Below are 23,588 nucleotides of genomic sequence, written 5' to 3'. Positions count from 1 at the left end.
ACAGCCCTGCCTTCCAGTGTGGGCAGTGCGCCCGCTCTGGGCACTGATATGTGGCGTGAAGAACGAGGGCAGGAGCGGGACAAAGGGACGGGGCAGCACGGCGCCGGGGAGAGGCGGCTCCAAAAGGAAAGCTGAAGTCTCTGGTGTTTGGCACAGCCTGGAAGTGACTGCTTGGAAATTTCTTTCCCAAGCCCCTGGCGATTAACGTCCTTCTCTCTGTCTCCTCCATCTTCAGAGCCATATTCCTTCTGCTGCCATTGTACCTCTGCAGGGCATCCATTTCACCGCATGCCGTGCTCACGCAGTGACCAACGCGCAGAGGGCGAGGTAGGGGAAAGCTGATGTCACAGCCTACCAAGTTTGAAGGGCCTTTTAAAACCTGCCCTCAGAATGTGCTAATATTTACACATTCCCAAACCATCTGGAAATATGTTCCAACTGCTTTAAAGCACTTTTAGTATTATTAAATGTACATTCAGCCTTTCAGAGATGAATATTATTTTACCCTAAAATCTAACGGTGGATTAATCACCACAAGAAAACAACAACAACAACAAAACCAGTAGGCACAGCCCTGTCTTTTACCAGAAAACCAAATTCCTGTTCCAACAGGATGTCAGGATTTTCTTTTTCTTCAGCAACTTCTGGATGTTCTCTTAGTGCTGAGGATCCAGTTTATTCATTGTAAGGCTGTGTTTTTTCCATAAGCTTCTTAAAGAAAAGACACAAGAGAACAAAAACATTTTTCTTTCTTCTTGCAAGTGCAAGAGAGTTTGGATTTCATTGGATTTGAAGGAGTGTATTGACGCTGGCATGTCATGAAATGAATGGAAACACGAAGAACTTAAAAAAATACATAGTTTGCATCGTGCACATGTAATATTTAGTGCAATGTAATTTTTATTCTGCATAGGACTCTACCAAAGATTTGGTACCAGTGAAGAATTACAGCCCATGTAAGCTACTATTGACTGTTTTGGGTTCCATTCTTTTTTCTGCTGAATGAAAGCTCCTATCCCTTCTGGAGTCAAACACAAGTACACGGAGAAACAAGTTCATTCTGAAATCAAGATTAAAGAAACAACTGAGGTTAAAAACAAACTGAAGCCCAGCAGCATCTGTGGTCCTCACAATTCTCCTGCAGGTAGAAGGGATGAGATTAAACTTCTTGGGGCCAACCTTCACCCAATTTCCTTCCTTCCCATCACAGAGGCTGCAGAATCTGCCCTCCAGTGAATGAACAGGGCACCAGGTGGGACGTGCAAGACCTATGGTGGAAATCTGATCCTGTTCCCCTCCGTTCTGATAATGGGACTCACTTGGTGCGGCAGGAAACACAAAAGAGGAGCCACTGTGAGGCACTTGGTACCAAAGCGAGATTCCCCTCACAAAGCGCTTTCGCAGCACACCGGCAGCCTGTTAGAATGCTGTCAGAAAGGCACAAACATCAGCATAATTTATTGGTGGCTATTTTAGGCAGGTGCATGGGAACTCTAAATATATGGCATCCAGCACTTGCTGCAGTTGCTATGGATATGATATCCCAGGCCTGTAACTAGGGTTATAAATGCTGTTGTGTGCTTATTATTGTTGTTGTTATTAAAACATGAATTTTAGAGTTATGCCTGCAGGGCTGCTGCCCCTAAATCGTCCACGTAACAGCATACCTCCTTGTTTGAAGGAGGGGTGTGTGGGAAAGAAGCGGTAAACAATGTCCTTTCTTCCCTTCACTTTTTATTTGCTCCAGAAGGGACCAGTTTTGGGCCACTGTTTGCAGTCGTATCAGGGCCAGGAGAATTAGAAACCTCTGCTGTGTGATCTACCTATATCCTGCTCTGTGCTGCAGATCTGGAGAACCAAATGGTGATGGAGGGGCTCTACAGACACCTTGGGCGCCGCAGCCACACTGTCCCTGTCCCCATCCCTGTCTCCATCCCTGTCCCTGTGCAAATGGGAAGCCACATTTTCTTGCAGATGGGAACCTGTGGAGATTGCTGGTGCTTGATGCAATTCACAGCAGCACAAAAAGTGGCGAATGAGGAAATAAATAGGCAACGTGCATTTTGCATAGCATGGAATCGTTTCTTGTCAGACTCATGGGTTTGTAAATGGATGTTTGGTGAGGAAAAGGAACAGTGCATCAATACATGTGCTCACGTGAAGGTGCATGGCACACGCTGGGCAGAGAACAAGGAGATGTTCAACCTGAAACAGAGCTTGGAAAAGGTTGGCCAAATGGAGAGGTGGAAAAGGAAGGTGGTGAGTGCTCCGAACAGGAGGTGAAGGGCAGCAGGAGCAAAGTGCTCGAGTGTTACAGGTTGTGACAAGCCGGCATCTGGCAGGGAGGTCAGCCTGCCCTGCGAGCGGTGCGGAAGCCAAAATAAAGTCTAGCCAGGCCTATGCCGAGAGCGAGCACCGGGGCAGGGAAAATAGTGAGGCCTGTTTCTCCCCAGTGGTGGCCCCAGAAGGCAGCGGTGAGGCTGCTGTTAAAGTTAAAATATGGCTGAGGATATTTGCCTTGGGCAGATACATGTTTTGAGAGACCGGGGTCAGCGGCTGATTTAACCACACCGTTTCATCCCCACCACCGCACTTCCTGAACTTTCCACTTAAGTGGAGTTTTAACAGGACACAGGTATGCTGGTGGCATTCTGCACCGCGCCCCAGAGGGTGAAATGTGTGTGCAGTCGGCGTTCCTTTCTGTCCATCTGCCTGTTCAAGGACCGTAAACCAGCAGTGGGAAAAGGAAGCATGAAGCCCGGCACAAGCAGAGGAGAATGAGTGGGGAAGCAGCAGGATGCGGGCAGGGCGAGCTGGGAGAAGGGCACTTCTGCTGCTGGAAATTATAGCACAGGCTTCATGAGCAAAAAGAAAGCAGGGGAAGATTTTGCACAAGTCTAGATGCACAACACAACAGGCCAAACTTATGTTATTTCAAAACAGTTTGTAGAACAGCAAGAGGCCAGCGATGGCCCCAGCAGCGTGCAGTGCTGGAGGTGGGAGGTGCTCAGTGCTCAGAAAGGACAGCAGCTGGCAAAGCACACAGCTTTGTCACCCAGCAGAGACTGCAGATGGCAATGACTGCAATGGGAAGCGCTCTTCTAACTCTTGATGTACGAAGATGGACTCACAGATATTGGACCCACAGGGGATTTGCACATTGACCACCTCATGTAATCTGATGGCTGAAACATTTCCTTTTTGAGCTGGGGATGTTTGCATCCAGTCAGATTTACTCCCTTTTGATGAAATTCCAATAAAACATTTCAGTCACTTCTCCATCCAAAGGGCAATTGTTCATTCTGTACTTACAATCGGTGTTGTTCAGCCTGTGATAGGATGCCAGGTGTGGATCCCCAGTAACCAAACACTTCTCACGATTCATACCAACCTCCTTTGAGCAGGTCTGTAGATAAAACAGGTGCATGCAGTGTCAACAAGGAAATAGATTTCACTGTGGTGCACCACCGCACAGCACAATGTAGAATGATCTGTGTTTTGCTCAGGTTGCAGCAGAAGGCACTGTGCAGCTGCAGTGGGACAGGTGCAGGTGTCCTGGCAGCATCCAGCCACACCATTCCTATTGAACTACCATCACATTGGCACTGCACTGGGTGGCTGCAGGGCACCACCAGCACCACCCATCCGACCCTGAGCAGATATCATCACTTTGTTTGGCTTTTTTTTTTTTCTTTTCCTTTTAAAATAGTTTGTCAGATTCCAGAAAGAAGCTCTGTTCCAACACCTATAGGATGGTGTTTTTGAGAGACTGTAAGCACAACTTTTTGTTCTCTACACAGCCTCCAGTACTGCGTGCTTGTCCATGGTTTGCCCTATTCGTCAGAGCAATGAAAGAACGGCTCTTTGACAGTAATAGAAGTTCTTTATGACAGCAGAGTGATGAATGATGGACACTCTGTTCCCACTTCAGCTCTGCCTTAACACAACAGCACATTAATCTGTACGTTACGCATTACGATGTGTGTGCATCGATGCCACAACGCTCACAGAAAGGACACTTGTTCTGCCCACGTCCAGTGCCAGCACTGCGCACAGCTGTACACAGCAACAGCAAAACTCACCATTCCCCGTGTCATGTCACTATCAGACTGCATACAGAGTCAGTCTCCCTCCTGCTTATAAGTCCCTCTATGCGCTGGAAGGCCGCAGTGAGATCTCCCCTTCTCTCCCCGTGCTGAACACGCCCAGCTCTCAGCCCATCCCCATAGGAAAGGTGTTCCAGCCTCCAAGCATCCTCACGGCCCCTTCTGCACTCGCTCCACATCTCTCTTGTGCCGGGGGCCCAGTCCTGGATGCAGTCCTCAGGGAAGGTGTAAAAGCAGACGGAGAAACTGCAGGAGCATTTGCATTAATGATGTCAGACTTAACCCTTCCTTAGTGAAACCCCCAGTCCTATCTGCTTGGGTGCGTCCATCCGCCTGCCTGGCAGCACTGCGGGGTGCAGCAGGGTGCAGGCAGCCCCGGGTGCAAACACAGGGATGGCAATGGGGAACAGGACGCCGTGCTGCTGCCTGCTCCCCTGCGCCTGCACTGCACCATGTGCCTGGAGGGACTGAAAGCAGCCGATAAGCGGCTGTGGTGTGAAAATGGAAACTGGGAGCTTCTCTTTCCTCCTAACTCAGGCTCTTCCATTTTATTTTATTTTATTTTATTTTATTTTATTTTATTTTATTTTATTTTATTTTATTTTATTTTATTTTATTTTATTTTATTATTTATTCCACTCCATTTGTTTCGTTTCGTGGAATTTTATTTTATTTATTCCATTCCATCCATTTCATTCATTCATTTCCCCACCCAGCCGACCTGGCGCTCTCCCGCCCCGCCCCGCCCCGCCCCGCCCCTCCCGGCGCCGCTCCGCTCCGCGCGCCGCGCTCCGCCTTTTGCCTCGCGCCCGCTCGCGCCCCGCCGCCGCCGCCGCCTGGGCGAGGGGAGCGGGAAGGAGGGAGAAGGGGGGGGGCGCGCTGCGGGCGCGCGCTCGACGAGCAGCGAAGGCGCGTGCGCGCGCGGAGGCAGCAGGCAGCAGCAGGGCGGGCGCGAGCCCCGTCCCCGCGCGGCCGCAGAGGGAGAAGCGGAGCGTCGGGCGCGGCGGAGCGGAGCGTCGGGCGGTTGTTTACCGGCGCGGAGCGGAGAGGGCGTCGCGCGCGGCGGCGGAGCGGGAGGATACCGGAGGGGATCGCGGCTGCGAGCGGAGCGTTGAGCGCGAGGAGCGGAGCACCCGCCGCCCCCCCCTCCGAGGAACGCGGACCTCCTCGCGCTGCGGGGCTGTGACCTTCAGCGCCCCGCGCCCCCCGCGCCCCTCCCGGCGCTCCCCTCCCCCCGCCCGGCGCCGCGCGCACCCCGAGAGGAGGGGGGAAAAAAGGAGCGAGAGGAGGCGAAGGATTTACAGAGCGGCTCCGGGAGGCTCCGCGCTGCCGTCCGGCCCCCCCGCCCCCGCCATGGCTCGGCGGCTCGGAGGGATGCGCGGGGCCGGACCGCGGGGGGAGCCGGCGGGGTGCTGAGCTGCCCCGCGCCCCCTTCATTTTTTAATCTATATTTTCATATATTTTTTTAATTATTATTATTATTTTAATTTTTATTTTGAGAGAAGGCGGCGGCGCCGAGAAGAGGCGGCGGAGCGGGGGGAGCCGAGCCGAGCCGTGCCCCATCCCCGCGGCGGTGCGGTGCGGCCGCGCCTCTCGGAGGGCGGAGGGGGACCCGGCGGGGCAGCCCCGTCCCCGCGCGCAGGGCCGGGCGCGCCGCTGTTGTTGTTTTGTAATCAGATTGTCTGGGCCGCCCCCCCGCCTCCCCCGCAGCCCTCCCAGTTCTGTGTGTGTGCGGTGCTGGAAAATGGAGGCTGAGGATGCCGAGCGCCGGCCCCGCTCACGGCCCGCGGGCTCCGGGCAGCGGCGCTGAGGGGACGCGGCCGCTCCGGCGCGGGGCTGCGAGCCGCGCTGCCGCCGTTGGTGCGCCGCCGCCTCCGGGAGATCGGAGCTCCCGCTGCGGTTCGTCGCTCCGTGAGGCGGCGTGGGGCGTTCGCTTCTCGGCCCTCCGTCGTTATTATCCGTAGGGCAGAAGAGGACAGCGAACCGTTCGGGACTCGGGTTTTTTTTTTTTTTCGTTTTTTTTTCTTTTTTTTTTTTTTTCCCGGAAAAGTGGATTTTTTCCAACTAAAAAAAGAGGAATGAAGTCTGGCGCCGGAGGAGGGTCCCTCGCCGTCTTCTGGGGGTTGCTGCTCGTCTTCGCCGCGCTCTGCCTGTGGCCGACAAATGGGGAAAGTGAGTATTGCGGGAGCGGGGCTGCGGGGGGCGGCGGCGGCGTCGGTGTTGCGTGCGGGGCCGCGAGGTGACGGCGTCGCGTTGGGGGACTCCGAGGTGCGCGAGGACACCGCGAGGGACCACGAGGCGATGGCGACGTGCGGGGGGCGGCTCCGCTGCGGCTGCCGCTGCGGAGACGCGCGGCCGTGCGGGTCTCCCCTGCCCCGCGCGGTGCTCCTGGGCCCCCGGCTGCCGCCCGCCTTTGTGTCCCGCACCTGGCGGGGCGTGGGGCCGCGTGGCAGGCGCCGGCGGGCCGGGAAGGAGGTCGATGTTTGTGAGCGCTGTGCGCAGTAACCTGCCGCGGGGAGCGGAGCGGTCCTGCAGGCAGCGCGTTGCTTTGCTGCCCGGCACAGCGCCGCGGAAGGGGCTCGGAATGAAGGCGGTGGGCTTCGTTTCCTTCGCGAGCGCTTGGCTCGGTGCGCAGCGCTTGTGCGGAGACATCTGATGGCCGGAAGGGCCGCGTAGTAACGAGTGATTTTTTTTTTTTTTTTTTTTTTTTTTTTTTTTTGGTAGCGAGCAGCTTCCTCTATGTGTGTAAACGTGGGCACGCCCGCCGGCAGTCACAGCAGCCCGGGTTGCGTTCGGGTGCCCGCGCTGAGCCCCTCGTGCGTCGGGTTGGCCGCCCCTCGTTTACCCGAGGAACCGTGCGGGGAGCCCGACCGTTTTACGGGCTGCTCCGTCTCTTCTCTCCGCCCGCAGAGCCGTGCTCGCTTCCTGTGTTTTGGTGCTTCGGCTTAATCCGCTGTGTGTGTTGTTCAGCGCGGTCCTTGCGTGCCTCGCTTTGGGAAAGCCGCGTGTTGTCGTGGGGATGGAAGGGCGAGCTTTGGGTAGCTGTGGAGCTCTTGCGGTAGCGGTGGTTCAGGTTGAAGAGGAAGTTCCTTGGATGCGCTGACGACGGGGCTAAAACGACCCGGTGTTTGAGCAAGATGCGTGTAGACGGAGTGTGTAACGCGTGTTGAGTAATGCCGCGTTTCATTAGGCGGCGAGTGCCAATTAACTCCTTGCAAATGAGGCCCGAGCTGGGCTGGTGCGGGCGGCCGGGCTGGGAGCTGCAGCGCTGCCGCCCGGAGCCGTTCCGAGAGGCAACGTTAATCCGCAGGCTTGAAAACAAAACCCCCGTGGCCTTCTTCAGGGCTTAAGCAGGATCAGCCCGCGTGGGGAAAGCAGGGACGAGGAGATGCGGTGCGCCCTGAGGTGTGCGCTCCGAGCTTCTCCGTGCGTGCCTCAAATCAAAGCATTCGCCCAGCTCCTGCTATAAAATCACGCACGAAGGCTTGGGATATTGGCTTCCAGCGCTCCCAAGTGCTTGCCGTTGCCATTTAACTGAAATGACCCAATTAAGAACCTCCCAAGTGAAATATCTCCTCCTGATCTCGGTGTTTACGTGTGGGGAGCTATGCTGAGGAACTTGTCCCGGCCGGGCGCTGCCTCTCATCGATCGCCTTTGTAGTTTGCACTTTAATGGCTTTTGTTTTCACCACTTATTGCCCAAAGAATTTTGCTGTCAGGGGGAAAAATGATCACCAGAGCAGATGTTTTGCATCTCTTCATATTCTTCTCTCCCTGCAATAGTGGAAGGAAGATTAATCATAATTTTTATTTGTTTTTCATATATACTGTGTCATAGCTAAAAGGCACTTCCATTTTCGGTCAAACAAGCACAGCATTCCTAAATAGGAATACAAAGGAGTTGCAACAGGAGAGGGAAGCCCATCTTTTTAATGCTGAATTACGTAAAATCTGTTCATGGTTAGGTGACAGAAAACTCTGAAAAACGCAGGTAGCCTCAGTGGTGCACATCTGGTCGGAGAGGATGCTGCAGGATGGTACAAGAGACCATTTTTGCTGAGACTTGGTTAGAACAGCGTAAAAATAACGAGGCCCTTGGTGAGGATGAAACTCGTGCTGTGTCAGTGCCTTTGGTGCGTAGGGCTGCATTGCTGGGGGCTCTTCCATCCAGGGATGGGTTTGGGACACAGCTTAACCTCGGTGTTTTCTTCCTTTCGTGCCTTGAGCACGGAGGGGTTTGTGCTTTGCTCTCGTGTGGTCTGTGCTCATGAAGGGCTGTCTGGGTGGGAATGGGGTGAGTGTTTAGAATAGATAGTTTTAGTTATCCACCATAGTTCTGACTGAGGTACCCTGATGGATCTGCTCACCTTTCTATGAGCTCTCGTTCATCTAACCAGTCTGTGCTTTGTGTTTCTGGTGCTAATAAGCAGCAGCTCACGATGTGTGCTTAATCTCTATCCCAAGCTGCCTACTAAAACCTTCCTGCCTTTCCAGTGCCAGCGTTACACACACCTGGCTTCACATCAGCGCCTCCGTGTGCACCTCCTGGTCAGTGGATGTTGTTGGATGGAGCTGGGAGGCTCCTGGAGCTGAGGCTGCAAGCAGGGAATGCTGGTGGTGGAGGAGCCGGGTGTGGAGCAGTGGGGGTGGAAAGCTGCTGGGCTGCAGCGGTCACCACAGCTGTAGGAGAGAGTGCTGAGCTCAGGTTGTGTGCTCTGTACTGGAGCAAAGGCCTGTGTGAGTCAGAAACCAGAGGGGTTAGGAAATGACTTGGCCAGTGTTGGGCAAAACGCATTGGGAATGTGAGAAAGCAGAGGAACGGGTGTGAAGGAAGGTGACTGTGAGAAGTTTCAAGGCTGAGTTGGTGTTGGAGAGAAATAACCCTCTGTGCTTGGAGGGAGAGAAGCTGTGCTTGGTTCTTGGTGGTGGGAGCAGTGAGGGGCTGCGGGCAGCAGGATGGCTCAGTATGGCAGAAGGCAGAGTGTTGGCTTTGGTAGGGAAAGCATTCAGGTCTGGAGGCAATTGTAGAATGGCCGGGGTTGAAAAGGACCACAGCGATCATCCAGCTTCAAACATCCAGCAGGGTCATCAACCAGCCCAGGCTGCCCAGAGCCACATCCAGCCTGGCCTTGAATGCCTCCAGGGATGGGGCATCCACATCTCCTTGGGCAACCTGTTCCAGTGCCTCACCGCCCTCTGAGAGAGATGATGTGTGTACAGGTGCTGTGTGCTTCTCTCCTGCTGCTGGCTTTGTGGTCCTGCACAGCACACAGCTTGCCTACCTCACCGCCTTCTCTGGTGGCAGTAAAGCTCGTAACTCACAAAGCGTGCTGCATTAAATTATTATTTTTTTTAAACTGGCTACAGTGAAATGAATGGTTTTCCCTCGTTTTAAAAGGTGATAACTGGGAAGCAATGATAGCTTTCATCAAGTGTTCTTTAATCTTCACGTTATGGACCTACATCAGTTCTTACTTGAGCTCTGGCATAAAGCTGTCTCGTTGGAGATGTGTGGTGTTAGGGACCAGCAGCTGTGCTGTGTGCATGCGTGTTTGTGCACATGGAGTGGATCAGCTGCAGTTTATTCTCGATGACTGCCATACATGTTAGTAAACGTCAGAAGGCTGAGGCACGAGGCTCTGTAATCTTGTAACTCCAGTTGCTGCAGATTGGTACTGTTAGTTTATTTCGGTTCCTTCTGACAAATGCATGACTTTAAGGTTTTTGGGCTTAGATGGAAGTGGAATCTGCCACTTCTGAGAGGGCTGTGTTCGGAGAGACTTCGGGAGCGCAGTGATGTGTTTGAAAGGCAGAAATACTGTTTTAGTATTTGGGTATATTTGACGTGTGTAATTTTTCTATCACTGTAAATTGTATAGACAGCTTCTTTGTGTAGGATAGTTGGATTAGTTTTTATGATTTATGAAAGCTGCTTTAAAAAGAATGGCTTCAGAACGTTCGTATTGCACTAAAGCAGGTCTCAGCAAACAGCAGTCGCCAGAGACACGCTGTGGTTGTTGGCCAGCCTGGTTTTTCCTCGTAGCCAAGTCATGACAGGTACAATCTGGGCTGGTTTCTGTAGTACTATATTTGCCTTTGTTGTGTCCAGAACTGTCTGAGACCACGTTTGAGGACAGCCGAGCGGTGAGCTGCATGCCGTGCTCACACCTCCCTGTGCTCACACTCAGCTGTGCTCACACTCAGCACCGGTTCCCCAGAGCCCGAAGCGGGCGCAGTGCTTTACGCAGGGGTTGTTTTGCTGCAGGAACTTGAAAACAGTTTGGCTTATTCATTAATGAAGGATATGCATTCCTGCAGAGCTGGTGTTGGCATGGCAGTGGGCTGTGAAGGTTTAACTGGCGTTTATCAGGGAAAGCTTTCCTCTCCAACCTCTGCAAGTGCCAAATATGAGCAATTCCTTCAGGATTTCTTTCAAGACAACAATTACTTCTTCACTGTCAGTGTAAGGGGGTGTTGCTGTTGATTTTTAAAATGGAATTGTTTAAAATTTGTTGAAAAGCAAATGTGAGATGCAATGTTATTACCGTAATTTACGGTTCAATTTGCAGCTGACCTGTAAGCTTCAATGCAGTACAGCTTTCTGTACTGACGTGGATGTACCCAGACTTGTGCAAGTCCTGATGCTTTGCTCTTTGCTTAGTGGGCAGGAGCAGAAAGAAGCCTGTGTGTGTTCCAGTGATGCCACAGAGGTCTTCGAGGTAACTGAGTGCTTGGACTTCGCCAGTGAGATGAGATCTGACCCTGGTGAAGTTACAGAGTTGTTATCTGCATTCATTGAAACGTGCTTTGGAAGAACAACTGTTGGCTCTTAAAGCTGCACAAAATCATTTTAATAATAATTTGGAGGAACGATTCACGTTAAAATTATTGCTGAAGACAAGAGGCTTCTTAAGCAGGAAATTGGTGAATTGTACGTGTGTGTGCTTTGCTGCAGTGGTACATAAAATAGGGATGTGCTGAGCTTCTGCTGGCGGGCTGAGTCCAGTGGTGTGAGGAGCTGACTGTGCTGCCAGCACAGCGTGTGTGACCGGTCAGGAGGGCGTTATCTGCAGGCTGTTATTGGGGCCATTACGCTGTAAAGATAGAGCTGTTGACTTGGCTGTGTGAGCTGAGCTCTGATGGAAGCACTTTCTCCTTGCAGGTGGGCTCCTCCTGCGCTGCCTGCTGCTGCCCTTTCCCCCACAGCCAGAGCAGTGTGTGAGTGTGATGGACAAACAGCAACAGCCCTGCAGCTCTTGTTGGAGGGAACCTTTATGCAGTGTTGTTTTGGAGTTGGGTTCTTTTTTTTTTTTTTTGGATGTGGCTGATCAGGTGTCATGCATTTTTACTGAGTGCTTCCAGAAGCTTCATAGTTTGTTGTTCAGCAGGAACAGATCACTAATTAGCACATTCCTCATTTAATTGGTCACTTAGGCAGTCGTGTTTCAATAGCAGAGGGTTGGACTGGAGAAAGTAAAGACCAATTTTTCCAAGTTCAGAATGTGTGAAATGAATCCACACTGGAGCAGTCCTCGATCCTTGTGTGCTGTTGGAGTGCAGGCTGCCTGGATGGTGGGTGCTGCACCTGATGCTGGCTTTATAAGTGTGGTTTGTGCAGATTTTTTTTTTTCAAATTATCCATGATGCTACAAGCGTACCTGACAGGTTGAAAATAAACAGCTTGATGGGAAGAGGGAGCATGCGTAAATTAGAGCTGGGATAATACGTTTTCTGAAGTCTCCAATGTGTGTAACTGCTGGCACAGCTGGGTGGGATCCCGAAGTAAGGAGTACATCATTGCCTTGGGTAGTGTTAGGGCTGCAGCTCTATGAGATGAAGGGGCAGGGAGTGCCAGGTGCTCATGGTGTGCTTTGTAACGGGTGTTTCTTCTGAAAGTTGGTGTGCGTTGATGGGACAAAGCCTCTGTAAGTACTGTAGTTCAGAGGATCTGCTGGCTGCTGTGCTGAGGTGAGGTGGGCTGGCATTGTGTTATTGCAGTTCTTGTTGGTTGGTGGTGCAGCAGGAGGCTCGCCCTGTGCTCAGTGGGATGCTGTGGTGGGTTTGGTTTGGAGCACGGCAGTCAGCCTGAGAAGGCTTCCAGGTATGGGCACACAGCGAAGCTTGGCGAGAGCTGCACTGCTGTGCTTGGGAAGGGTTTTGGTGGGGGAAGAGGGTCTCAGGTGTCTTGGATGTGAAAATGTCTTCTCCAAACAAATGGATGGGTTGCTGGCGTGCTTATTGCTTATTAGTATGTGGACAAGCAGCTTGGTGTTTAAATTTTACTGCTGTAATCTACCTGAGGGAGCTTGCTGCTTTCTGTGTGATGGAGTGGCCATCAAAAAACAGTCAGGCTTTTCTGGAAGGGGACAGTCTGACAGGGACTAATGGGCATCTCCAGCCCTACCCAGGTACGGTGTTTGGACTGGTGCCTGGTGACAGCTGCTCCTGGAAGCAAACTTCTCAGGGAATTGGCTTGGGCTGCAGAAGGGCTTTATTCCTGGATCTCGCTGGAGTGGTTTCCTCGTTATTTGCTGGTCACAGGGGAATGCTTGGGCTGGAGCATTAGAGTTAGGAGCGTGTTGAAAATAGCTTCCTTGTGCTGCCCGTCCCCTCTGTTTCTTGCCACTGCAGGAATTGTTTGTAGTTCACGTGTGGGGGTTGTGATGTGCAATTTGATTATTACTGCTGTATTCAAACTTCATGTGCAGCTCTGGGGATTTGGTGTGCTCCCTGAAATACGTGCAGAGTTATGGGCTGTTACTGCCAGGCTGCCTCAGGTGGCTTTGCCTGCATTGTATCTGAGGAGCTGTGTCTGGGGACACATGTGTGGCACTTCCAGGGAAGTGCAGGCAGAATGCAGACCCAGCCGAGCTGTGTGATGCATAGCAGCTGCTGTTCATGCATGTGCTTTGCTTCTTTGGACACTAAGGGAAAACGCATTGCAGACCAGTAGAGCTTGGAGGAGGATGCCCAAAGTCTGCAGGTGTGCGGGCCCTGCTCCTCACCTACCTGGGTTACAGAGGTGTTGTTTGTGCAGGTTGTGTTGGTGTTCCTTTGAAGCTCTGCCAGTGGCTGCAGCCACGGTGCGGGGTGTGTGTGTGAGTGTCACTGCACAGCGGCAGGGATGGGCTGTAAGGAAAGCAGTGCTGCTGTTCTGAGCTTGAGACTTGGCTTGTTTGGCACTGTGGCTCTGAAGCCTGGGAGTGACAGAAGGTTTTGCTTTTTGTTTTGCTTCTGGTGTGCATTAATAAAATACTGGGATTTTTGTCTGATTGGAGCAGGCTGGTTCTGCACTCAGACTCTCTCATTGATGTTACACCTTAACGAAAGCTGCGTTCTGTGTATTTAATACATGAATTAGGTTGGGAGACCCCCTTTGTAAACTTGAGCTTCTGATGGGCCGTGGTTCCAAAAAGTGGCAGAAGCTTCACCAGCGGTGAGCTGGGAGTCCCTGCAGGTTGGTTCAGCTGTTAGCAGCAGGAATGAGGAGGACAGAAGTGCCCCTCGGTGCAGTGTGTGTTCAGGCAGTGGTTCTGGACTTGAGCAGAATCACTTGTGAGGTGGACATCTGCTTTTGCACGGTTTCTGTTCCGTGCATCTCTTGGTAGCTCGCTGTTTAAGCAGACACACTGCATTCACTGTAAGGCTGCAGTGCCTGCTGTAAAGCTGTGCTGGGTTTTGTTGTTCTCCAGCCGGTCTGAGAAACAACAGCTTCACAACTCAGTGCATTCGGAGAAGATAACAAAAGGAATTTGGGGTGGATCGCAATCAGCACTTCAAAAGCTGTTGCTTTGGAGTGACTCCCCTGTAACGCAGCCCAGCGCCCATGGAAAAACACGGTCATCTTAGCAGATGCAGTGTTATTTTGGAGATTCCACTGTATAAATACACGGACTGTGGTTAAATTGTGATGGCAACAGATGCGATCTCTGCTCTCGATTCTTTCATCTCTCTAATATTTAAAAATAGCCCACGAAGTCAGAAAACTGCAGGGCTGGAGATGGGCGTTCTGTGAGTTGCTGGGGCTGTACCTCCTGGGCCTTGCCTTGCTCCAGTCTGTCACTGTGCAGCAGAGCAGGGCAGGTTTGTGCTCACCGCTGTGCTCGTGGTGCTGCTGGGCAGCTGGCAGTGGGCACAGCGCTGCTGGGGAAACGTCAGGGGGATCGGAGCCTGAGCGCGTTAACCTGGCAGCAGTATCTCAAGTATTTTTCGTAAGATTCAAGTGATGATATGAGGATGAAAATCACACGCTGCACTGGCTGGGCTGGGGTTGTCAGAGGTGTTTGTGATGTTTGAGTGGCTGATGTCAGTGACTTCGTATTTAACTTTGCGGCGCATCGTGTTGTGTGAGGGCTGAGAGAATTGGGATGTGGGACTCAGCATGGCAGGGCTGCACGTTGGTTTTCCTGTCTTGAACAAGGAGCTCTCAGCCTGTATTCTCTAGCTGGATTTTTTGACTGCCAGCTGTTACACACCTGGATTTATTAGCATGGCCCTTATGGGCAGTGCATCTCTTCGTTTTCTTCCAGCCAATAAAGAGCGTTTGTCACTTTGATACGTCTGTGTAAATAAGTGACAAAGATGTTTGTTCAGATCCTCAGTTTTCACATTTTTAAGAGGCAGAATAGGAGATTACGAATTTTCTGGTAGATTGCTTCTCATTTGCATTCCTTTTCTATTTGGACGGAAAACGGAATTGCAATTAAAATGTGGAAGATAAGTTTTGAGCTTTAATTAAAAACTCGTCGAGGTGGACAGGCGTGATTTTAAAAAAATCATCAACAGAAAAAATAATTTCTCATCGTCCCTGGGAAACCAAGAGCTCACTGCCCATCAGCCAGGTGCAGCACTGATGTCCCTGTGCTGTTGGGGCTGGGTCACTTCAGTGACGAATGGATGGCATCCATTGGGCTGCATGGGACAAGGCAGGGGCACAAGGAGCTGTCGTGTCTGGGAGGGAGTGCAGCTTTTTCTGTGTAAATTATATGCTTACTATTTTTATTTTATTCAAATTACAGTAGGCATTTACCCTAATATATGCTGTTATAATTTCACGTTCGATTTGTAGTGAAGTTTATTTTTAGAAGAATGCATTTAAGTGGTTCATATGAAACGGTTTTCTATTTTGGTAAATGAAATAATCAGCTCTTATTGACTTTTAATTTCATGCAAATGTGTTGTTTTTTTTTTTTTTTTTTTTTGGCTTGGTGGCTGTGTAAGCAGAATGAAACGCCATGGTTTGGAAGTATTCTCTTAACCACCCTCCTGCTCTTCCATTTGTCCCTCGTGGGGGGTGGAGGTAATGCAGATTGAGGCTTCGGCAGGTATGGAATGGAGCAGAATGAGTTTTATGTAACTTTACTGCTTATTTTTCTCCTGGTGAAACTCAGAAAACCCAGTAGCTGCTGCATTTAGGAGCTGGTGGGGGGGGGGGGGGCAGCACGGTGTGGTGCTTTCTGCAGCAGCCTGACCACGGGGCTGTGGGCAGTCAGGCTGTGTGTATTGTATAGAATCACAGAATAGAATCACAAGGCTGGAAAGGACCTTGTGTGCCTGCCGGGTCTGCTGCTGTGTGCATCCTCAGAGAATGGATGGTGGGCTGGGGGAGCTGAGAGGTGAGTCATTATAGGGTTGGTACCATCACGATTGATCTCCGTTTCCTGTTGATTCCAAAATTACTGAAGTGTGAAAGCTGAGAGCGACTGATGGCTCCTGGGGGGAGTTGGAGGGTGGAATGTGGAAGTGGCTCTGCGCAGTAATTCGATGCTGCCCAGGGTGCTGCATGGAGATGTTCCTGTGAGAACAGGTGTGGGGCAGCAGCTTGGGGTCAGCATCACCTGGTGGGACAGGGCTCTGGGCCCATGCAGGGCCGGGGGGAGAGGGGATCAGCCAGGAGCAGCTGATGGGGCTTGAGGTGAACCTTCCCGTTAGCCTTCACCATACTGCAGAAGTCCTCTGAGCGACCTGTGTTTCTGTGGCTCAGCTCAGGTGTTGTCCCAAAATTCCTTTGGTCCCAGGTGCCATTTACTGTGCAGCACAACTGCAAAATGAATGTCAGGCTGCGTGGTGACAGAGGGTGGGATGCAGTGCTGTGATGGAGAACATCTGCACATCATGGTCAGTTTTTGTGGTTACCTTCTGATGAATCCTTGACCCCTGTCACTGTGCAGTGTTGTCCTCTTGCAGTGAATTGGGATTCATGCTGTTCTGAGGTAGTAATTAACGTGCTGTGATAGCACATGCAGGTAAGAATTTTCACTTATTTTCACTTTCTGTTAGCAAAATATTTTTTGTTACTAACGTAATTTAATAGTTCCTGCATTGCACATGTGAGAGCAAATTGTGCCGAAGGGGGATTTCTGGAAGATACTGAAGGGAGGATTTATCCTGTTCTCAGTTGGGTTTGGGACCAAGCTGTGAAGAAGCCTTGAAGTGATTCACGAGGAGGAAACTTAGCTTGGTTACCTGGAGGAGCAGGAGATGTGAGGTAGGGTTGTCCCTTTTCTGTTTATTGCTTCCCTCACTGAATTGCATTTTTATTGACTTATTCTGAAGTGGTCATTTGGAAGGAAAGCCAGCAATCTGTGTTCCATGTTGTGGCCATTGGGTGACTTTGAAACCATTGAAGCTTGCCATTGATGTACGCTCGGATACACTGTGCTAAAACTGACCGAGGAGGAAAAACACACTTTTTCTTGGAAAGCCCATGCGAGCTTTTTCCAATGTTGCCATACCTAGGGCTACAGAAAACTGAGAAGGAGGGAAAAGGAATGGTTGTTCTTGCTGTCTGAGAGCAGCTGGCTGTTCAAATAGATAAACAAAATAGGGAAAAAAGTTCTCCTGGGTTTCTGACGAGCTAGGTGTGTGGTTTTCACAGTCGGAGAAGCTGATGCAGTTGGTCTGGTCTTTGCAAGTAAACAACTAGAGAAATAAGTTACTTGCAGAGCATGTGAAGAACTTTCCTTCAGACAGAACTTTGCAAACGCTGAGCTGCGTGGTTGCAGTTTGGTGAAGCGTGGCAGGGTGCTGGTTGTTAGAGATACCGGGCTGCTGCTTCCATGCACAGTGAGCTGAGAAGGAACGGCACACGTAGCAGAGCTGTCTGGGTTGTAATGAGAGCTCTGGGAGCTGCAGGAAGGCTGTGGTAGTGGGGAGAGCTGCAGCTCCCAAACCTGTGTTTTTTTTTTTTTTTTTTTTGTGGAGAGTATTAATAAACTTAAAAGGCTGTGCCTTGTTACCTTATACTTGTCCTTTAGGATCCGTGTTGTGATTTGCTATAATAAAAGCACTTTGTTAGAACAATTAAATACATGATATTTTTGTAATGCTGTGTTTTGGAAAATCAATTATGGCCATTTTCCTTTGAAATGGCAATGAGACTGTTGTGCTGACAAAGTAGGATGCATTAGGAAGGAGTGCTTGCTATCCACTCGAGAGTAATGTGCTCCTGTTTTTTCTTAGTGAGCAGGATGTTCCCTGCAAGTCTGATCTGTACTGGAGCAGAGTGAGGGACAGATTTCAGACAGGTTTCAGTACTACAGAGCCTTTAAACCCACTGCCCTGTGTTTCCTCGGCTTAGAGAAAGTCCTGTTAGAGGCCTCCTCAGCATTGGACTCATTGTGTTTGTTCTGACAAAAAGAATGCCTTGCCCCTTCAGAAGGTCGTAATGCATCACCTGATGAAATAGCCCAGAGAATGAGGGATGTAGTTAACACTTTTCCATTTAGCTTGGTTAAATTGCAGGAGGTAGAGCAAGATGTCTACAACATCTGGACTTATTTACTAGTTCACCAAAGTACTGTCTGAAGATCAGACCTCTTCCTTTCTCGCCAGCCTTCCTCTTATTCCCCATTTTATGATCTGCCTTTTCCATATTTGCAATAGGTCTCATGCTGATTCTTCATTACTTTTCAAGACTTAAAAGCAGCCATAGATGCGTTTCCTCTCACTGTTGCTCATTCCTGCAGAGAGTGGATCTTGCAGGTCATGGCATTTGTTCAGGCCTTTCAGGGGAATTCTCTAAAAATGCTTTGTTTTTGATGCAGTGAAGGAAGGGCAACGACTTGCAAGGGCTGATCACACAGCTGGGAATTGGCCTGTGCACAGACAGCACCTCTTGCTGTGATCCCTAACTTTTGTTGCTTAAGTGACCAAAAGTTTAGCTTTTTTTGTGCTCAGGTAGCACAGATGTGTTCTCTGCTGTTTCTCCTGGATGGTTTCAGTACCAGTCAGTGGAAATGGGCTGAAAGGCCACAGAAATGAAGTCGTTCCCACTTGTTTTTCCCCACCTTGCCTCTGTTTGAAGAATTACTTTGAGAAAGTGTTTGCAGCTCCCACTGGGTCACATAGAGGTTGAGATAAAACCACGTACCTGTTTGTGTGGTGATATCAATTGTCCTTGGGGAACAACTCCTTGGCAGGGGCGTTACCAAGTCTGATGTTTTCCACTTTGTTAATAAAGTTCTTTGGTGAGCACGCAGCCAGGTGCGGGACTCCAGACCTGCTTGTTGTAGGTACCTTCCTCACTTCTCCATCTCGATGGGCTTTTCCATTCAGATCAAACATCACCCTTGGTGCTGGTCAGTGTGAATGCAGCCTGCCTGACCCGCTGGCTCACCGCCTTTATACTCTTTGATGCAATATTCTGATAGGACTCACTGCTGTCTCACTTCCCCAGTATGAGTGGGCACGTGTTCACACCAAAACCAAGGTCACTTCTGAGCCTGTTCTTCTTATGCTTGGCTTTTATCTGGTCTGTTTTCAGCTTGTTGATGCAGAGTCTGTTCCATGCCCTGCATAGGTGTTACTTCAGCTGCTTTTTTCTTTTCCTGCATGGGTTGTCTTATTTGGGATTTTTTTTGATTATTTTGGCTAGGAATGTAAAAATGTGATTTTGTTTGTGAGACTGTTCAGCCTTTGGCAGCATGACTGCCAGGAGACTCTGCTTCAGCACAGAGAAGTTCCGTTCTGATTCATCTGTGCTGCCTTCTAGTTTCCTCTTTGGTTTAACTTTACTTTGGGTATCCGAATTGAGGTTAAAATGTGACTCTTCAATGGTGGTCACCTGCCACTCTCATCCTGTGCACCAAATGGATGTCTGCATTGACTTCCTAGCACCTGGCTGTGCCTCCTTGGAGGCAGATTGCTGGGGGTTTTGCAGAGACGCTGCTGAGCTGGGGCAGCTGGGGCATAAGCACACCTGGCTTTGTACCAGCCCTAATGCAGGGCTGCACAGAGCCTTGTGGCCTTTTGGTGCCTTGGGAAAGAGAGAGGGAAAAAGAAAAGCAGCTGTTTTTTTTTTTTTTTTTTTTTTACCCCACTAAGAACTGGGAAGGAGATGAGGGTGGGATGGAGTTGGGTCTGGCTTTTGTATCTGTGGGAGGTGGTGGCTGCAGTGCTGCCCAATGCTGCCATCCCTGTCTCTGAGCAGACCCCCTTTTGGGGGGCTGCATTGTCCAAAGCAGTCCATAATAACTGCCAGTGGTGACTGCCACTGGGGCGTTGTTCAGGTTTACACCTATCTGTTGGTTCCCGGAATTGCTGGTTAGCTGTAGAGAAAATAAGGGGACTACCTTGTAAAGCCGAATGGAGCTGGCACGTGGTAAAGCAAGGAGCAGTCTGCTCAGATATGTTTTCTTACCATGGATCTGAGTAGCCCTGCACAAATACCGTGGCTTTCTTTTACAACCCAGGAGCTGATGGATCTGTGAGTGCGGCTGTCAGCTCTGCTCTCCCGTGGGTCTGCCTTGAGTGAGCCATCCCCAGTGCAGCTGGAAGGGAGCTTTTCAAATTCTTCCTCTGGAATGCTTTTACCTACATTTTTTTTTTTTCCTGTTGTTTTCCTTTGTCAGATGAGACTTGGTGCTTTGCCATGGAGGTGTGCTCAGCATGGCTGTGGTGCTCTCATTACCCACCATCGTGGTTCCACCATCCCCTGCCTGCAGTTGGCAGGAGCAGTTGGGCTGGTATGGCTTGATGCTGGGGAGGGAACTACAGGCAGGAAAACTTTTGGGACTGCTGTCATGGCACATCTTATGCAGTAGAGATGAGGTTCTTCCTTTACCTTGTAGGACTGGCAGCTGGTTATGCTGTTGCATTGCTTCTATAGTTTTGGTTAAAGAAGTTTAGTACTGAGTAAACATATTACTCATCTTTTGGTTTAGCAGAAGTATGCAGTGAGCATGGCAAACATGGTTACCAACAAATGAGCATTCAGTAGATGAGTAATGCCAGTAAGCTTAAATACAAGAAATCCATTGAAGTTGTCAACTTGGTTTTGTGTAAGAGCATCAGTGTTTTGAATTGTGTTGGTTAGAGCTACTCAGCTGAAAGAACAGAACAATACATTGGTTTTATCTCCTTCACTTTGTGATGATCCACTTTTGTTCTAGCTCACGTTTCTTCTCATTCTTACTTCACCTTATGCATGAATAGATTGAATATAGAAATAATAGCAAGGAGCTAGCAAAACTGTGCTTAAGGACATGTTCTCCAGCTGTATCTGTGAGTAGGAGTGGGTTGTGTATACGAGGTATGAAGTAAACATAACCACAGAGATGGTCTGAACCTCAAGATCTCAACCGAGGCTGGCCTTGATTTACCTTCTGGAATGGGAAGGTGCAGCTGCAGGTGGCAGTGAAGGGAGTCCTAAAGTTTTGCAGGCATCCAGGATACCTGATGCTGTTGTTTTAGCATCTTTGTGACAGTAAGTGCAGTTGCCAAGCAAAAGAACTCGGTACAGGCAGATTGAATAAATAACTAAATCACGTTGATAACTAGAATTACAATTTGTACGTTGTTCACAGTGCTTATAGACAGTGCTTAAAAACTGCTTATAGGGTTGGAAATCCACTGGCTTGGGCAGTATATAAATACGAAGTCAAAAGCATCCAGAAAAGCGAGTTTGCATGGGAACTCCTACAGCTATGTGGGTTTGTATTACTGTTAAATTTGGTTCTGGTGCAACAGTTTGTAGTTGATAAGCCCCAGACTCGTCACTTTGTCTCTGGTGCCAACCCACATGTTTTACCATGTATTTGAGAGGAAGGTTCTTTTTTCAGTCTAGTTAGCTCATGACTGGAAAGCCCCACAGTGCCTGCATGTATGTAACTTAATACCTTTAAGGCCCTTTTTTGGGGGTGCAAGTTGGTCATGTTTTAACTGCCTTGAAAAAACAGGTTCCAGCATGACCTGTGTGATTTCAGCTGTGTTGCTGCCATGTGAAGAGAGGGCTGGGAAAGCTCCCTGCTCTCTTAAATCAAATTTGATAGCACTGTCTTTTTCTCATGTGAATTAGATGCTTTTAAAAAATATCTTGCTTCTCTGTTCTGGTGGAAATTTTGATTAGGTTTGTTAAACAGAAACGGTACTGCGGAAGGTCAGAGCATGTAGGGCTTCTGTTTCATCAGAGAAACTAAGAGAGATTATTACTATTTGGTAGTAGGGTCGTGTATTACATATTGTCATGAATAATGGTGTCAGACTTGTCGCTTGCTGTGGATTCCTGTGTAGCTAAGTACAACGTCTGACTCTTTGCTAAATTCTTTTGCTGACTGTTAGGAGATGGGTGCAGCTATATACTGTGGCACAGTCATGTTTTGGCAGTTTGCTTCTGATGAAGTCAGAATGATCTGACCTCATTGACTGGTTGGCTTTTGGAAAAGGGAAAGTAGAAGTGCTAAAATACGTGGAGGAGTTCCCCAGATAAGTGCAGGACAGCAGCACAGGAAGGTCTCCTTAAGTGTGAACTGCAGAGCCCAGCCATGCGATGACTTCTCGTTCTGTAAGAATTGGCTGCTTATCCCTGCATCCCAAGTGCGTTCATCCCATAGGCTCCCATCAGTCAGCTGCTGACTCACTTGGATGTGTAGACAGCTGTTCTGAAAGTAAATAAAGAAAATCATGCACACAATTATTTTTTTTAAAGGTGGGGAAGAACAGTCCCCAGGAGAGACGGTTTCTGCTAAGCCCTATTGTCATGGCAGATTGTGCAACATAAATTCAGTGTTATAAACAGCTTGTAATTTTAGCTTTCCATTTCTGCATTAGCAGGAATTAGACAGAAGCTACTGGCATAAAGTTTAAACATTATTACCACAGTAAAAAAAAAAAAAAAAAAAAGTTTTACACTTGTAGTTATCGATCATAATGTGCCACCAGCTTCCTTCTCTATTGTATTTAGCATAGAGTGGGACGCTTTTTATTTTGTGCTGCTGTCAGAGAAGCAGTTCTGCAGGGCAGGAAGGAATGCAGAGGTTTGAATTTTATCTTCTCATGAGGATGAAGCTTGTCTTGTAATTTGGGCTTTACCTGCTTACTCTTGCAGAGGTTTTTTTTTAGTTTGTTTGGCTTGGGCAATGTTTTCACGAGCTGGCAAGCTCAACTGTATTGTGACTCAAGTGTTGCTGTGTAGTTTTTGGAGTTATTCTGAAATTGCAGTAAGCTGTTGCTCCATAGTCACCCAGTCACCTCACCAGTGTTGGAGCAGTCAGCCACGATGCTCCAACAGCAGCTCTTGGTGTTGGGCACACGTAGGGCAGTAATGGATAAGGACTTTGCTGTGAATTTCATGTTAGTTAGCTGTCGTCTTCTATTGAAAGGCAGAGATTCTTACAGGTGTTTTCTGACCCGGGAACTACAGGTTGTGGGGTCCAAGGTTTGGTGCTGCCCCGAGTTGTTTGATAGTCAGGGCAAGACGTGTTACCATGCAAGCCCAGCCACTTGGATGTTACTGCAGTGCTGTCTTCCATTTTTGCCCCGTGTACCCACGAGGACAAACAGCAATCCATGCCAACTGAGCTGCTCACGTTGTGCTATTTCAGTAGCAGGAGCTCACAGATGTGGCTTCAGAGGAGCCCCTGAGGGATGTGCTGGGTCAGTGCAGCCGGAGTGAGAGAGGATTAATTTGGGGATGACTTTGTCATGAGGATGCTTTCATGTGAGCTCGGCTAAATCCAGAGCTACTTGCTCTGGTGAGCCGTGTGGAGAAGGCATCAATCAATATTATTATAGGGATTCAGTTCGTTCTGTTGGCTCCATTTTTGCTAAGCTGCTGTTCCTGTTGACATTCAAAGTAAAGTGTTGGCATGGAGAAAGCAAGCAAGATGAGGGACAGAAATGTAATTTATTCTGAAAATTTATTTGTATGCTCTAAGGGGGGAGCTGGAGGAAGTTCGTGGAAAGCAGCGATGCCAGAGGTACCTTCAGGCTGTGACAGCTGAAATGGCAGGCACAGAAAGGCAGCTCTCAGCTGTGATGTGGGTCGTAGTCCTTCTGCATCTTATTTCTGTGAATGGTTTGTTCTGGTCAGCTTGGTAACACAGTGGCCCCTGGGTTGGAAATACGTAGTTGGTAGAGTGGTAAGGGAGAAAATTGAAATAGAATGTATTTTTCTAGAGACTGTGGGAGACAATGAGAATGTGTGTGGAATCCAGTCTGTTTTTTGGATTATTGGGCCAAATCTCATTTGTGCCTTTGGATACC

At 49.5% G+C, this 23,588-nt stretch overlaps 1 protein-coding gene across 2 annotated transcripts in view; it reads left to right on the top strand.

Moving 5' to 3' along the window:
- The first annotated feature begins 5,003 nt into the window (after positions 1 to 5,003).
- Positions 5,004 to 23,588, top strand: part of IGF1R (insulin like growth factor 1 receptor) — a 151,230-nt gene continuing 132,645 nt past the window's right edge. For both annotated transcript variants that reach the window (XM_031587777.2, XM_031587776.2), the window contains exon 1: positions 5,004 to 6,278. In XM_031587777.2, the coding sequence (XP_031443637.1) occupies positions 6,185 to 6,278 (94 nt within the window). In that variant the 5' untranslated portion in view covers positions 5,004 to 6,184. The remainder of the gene's footprint in view (positions 6,279 to 23,588) is intronic.

The sequence above is a fragment of the Phasianus colchicus genome, chromosome 12 (genome assembly GCF_987193195.1).
Source record: "Phasianus colchicus chromosome 12, bPhaCol1.hap1.1, whole genome shotgun sequence".
Taxonomy (NCBI): Eukaryota; Metazoa; Chordata; class Aves; order Galliformes; family Phasianidae; genus Phasianus; species Phasianus colchicus.
Note: the sequence above shows the minus strand (reverse complement) of the source record. Positions and strands in the feature narration are given on the sequence as shown.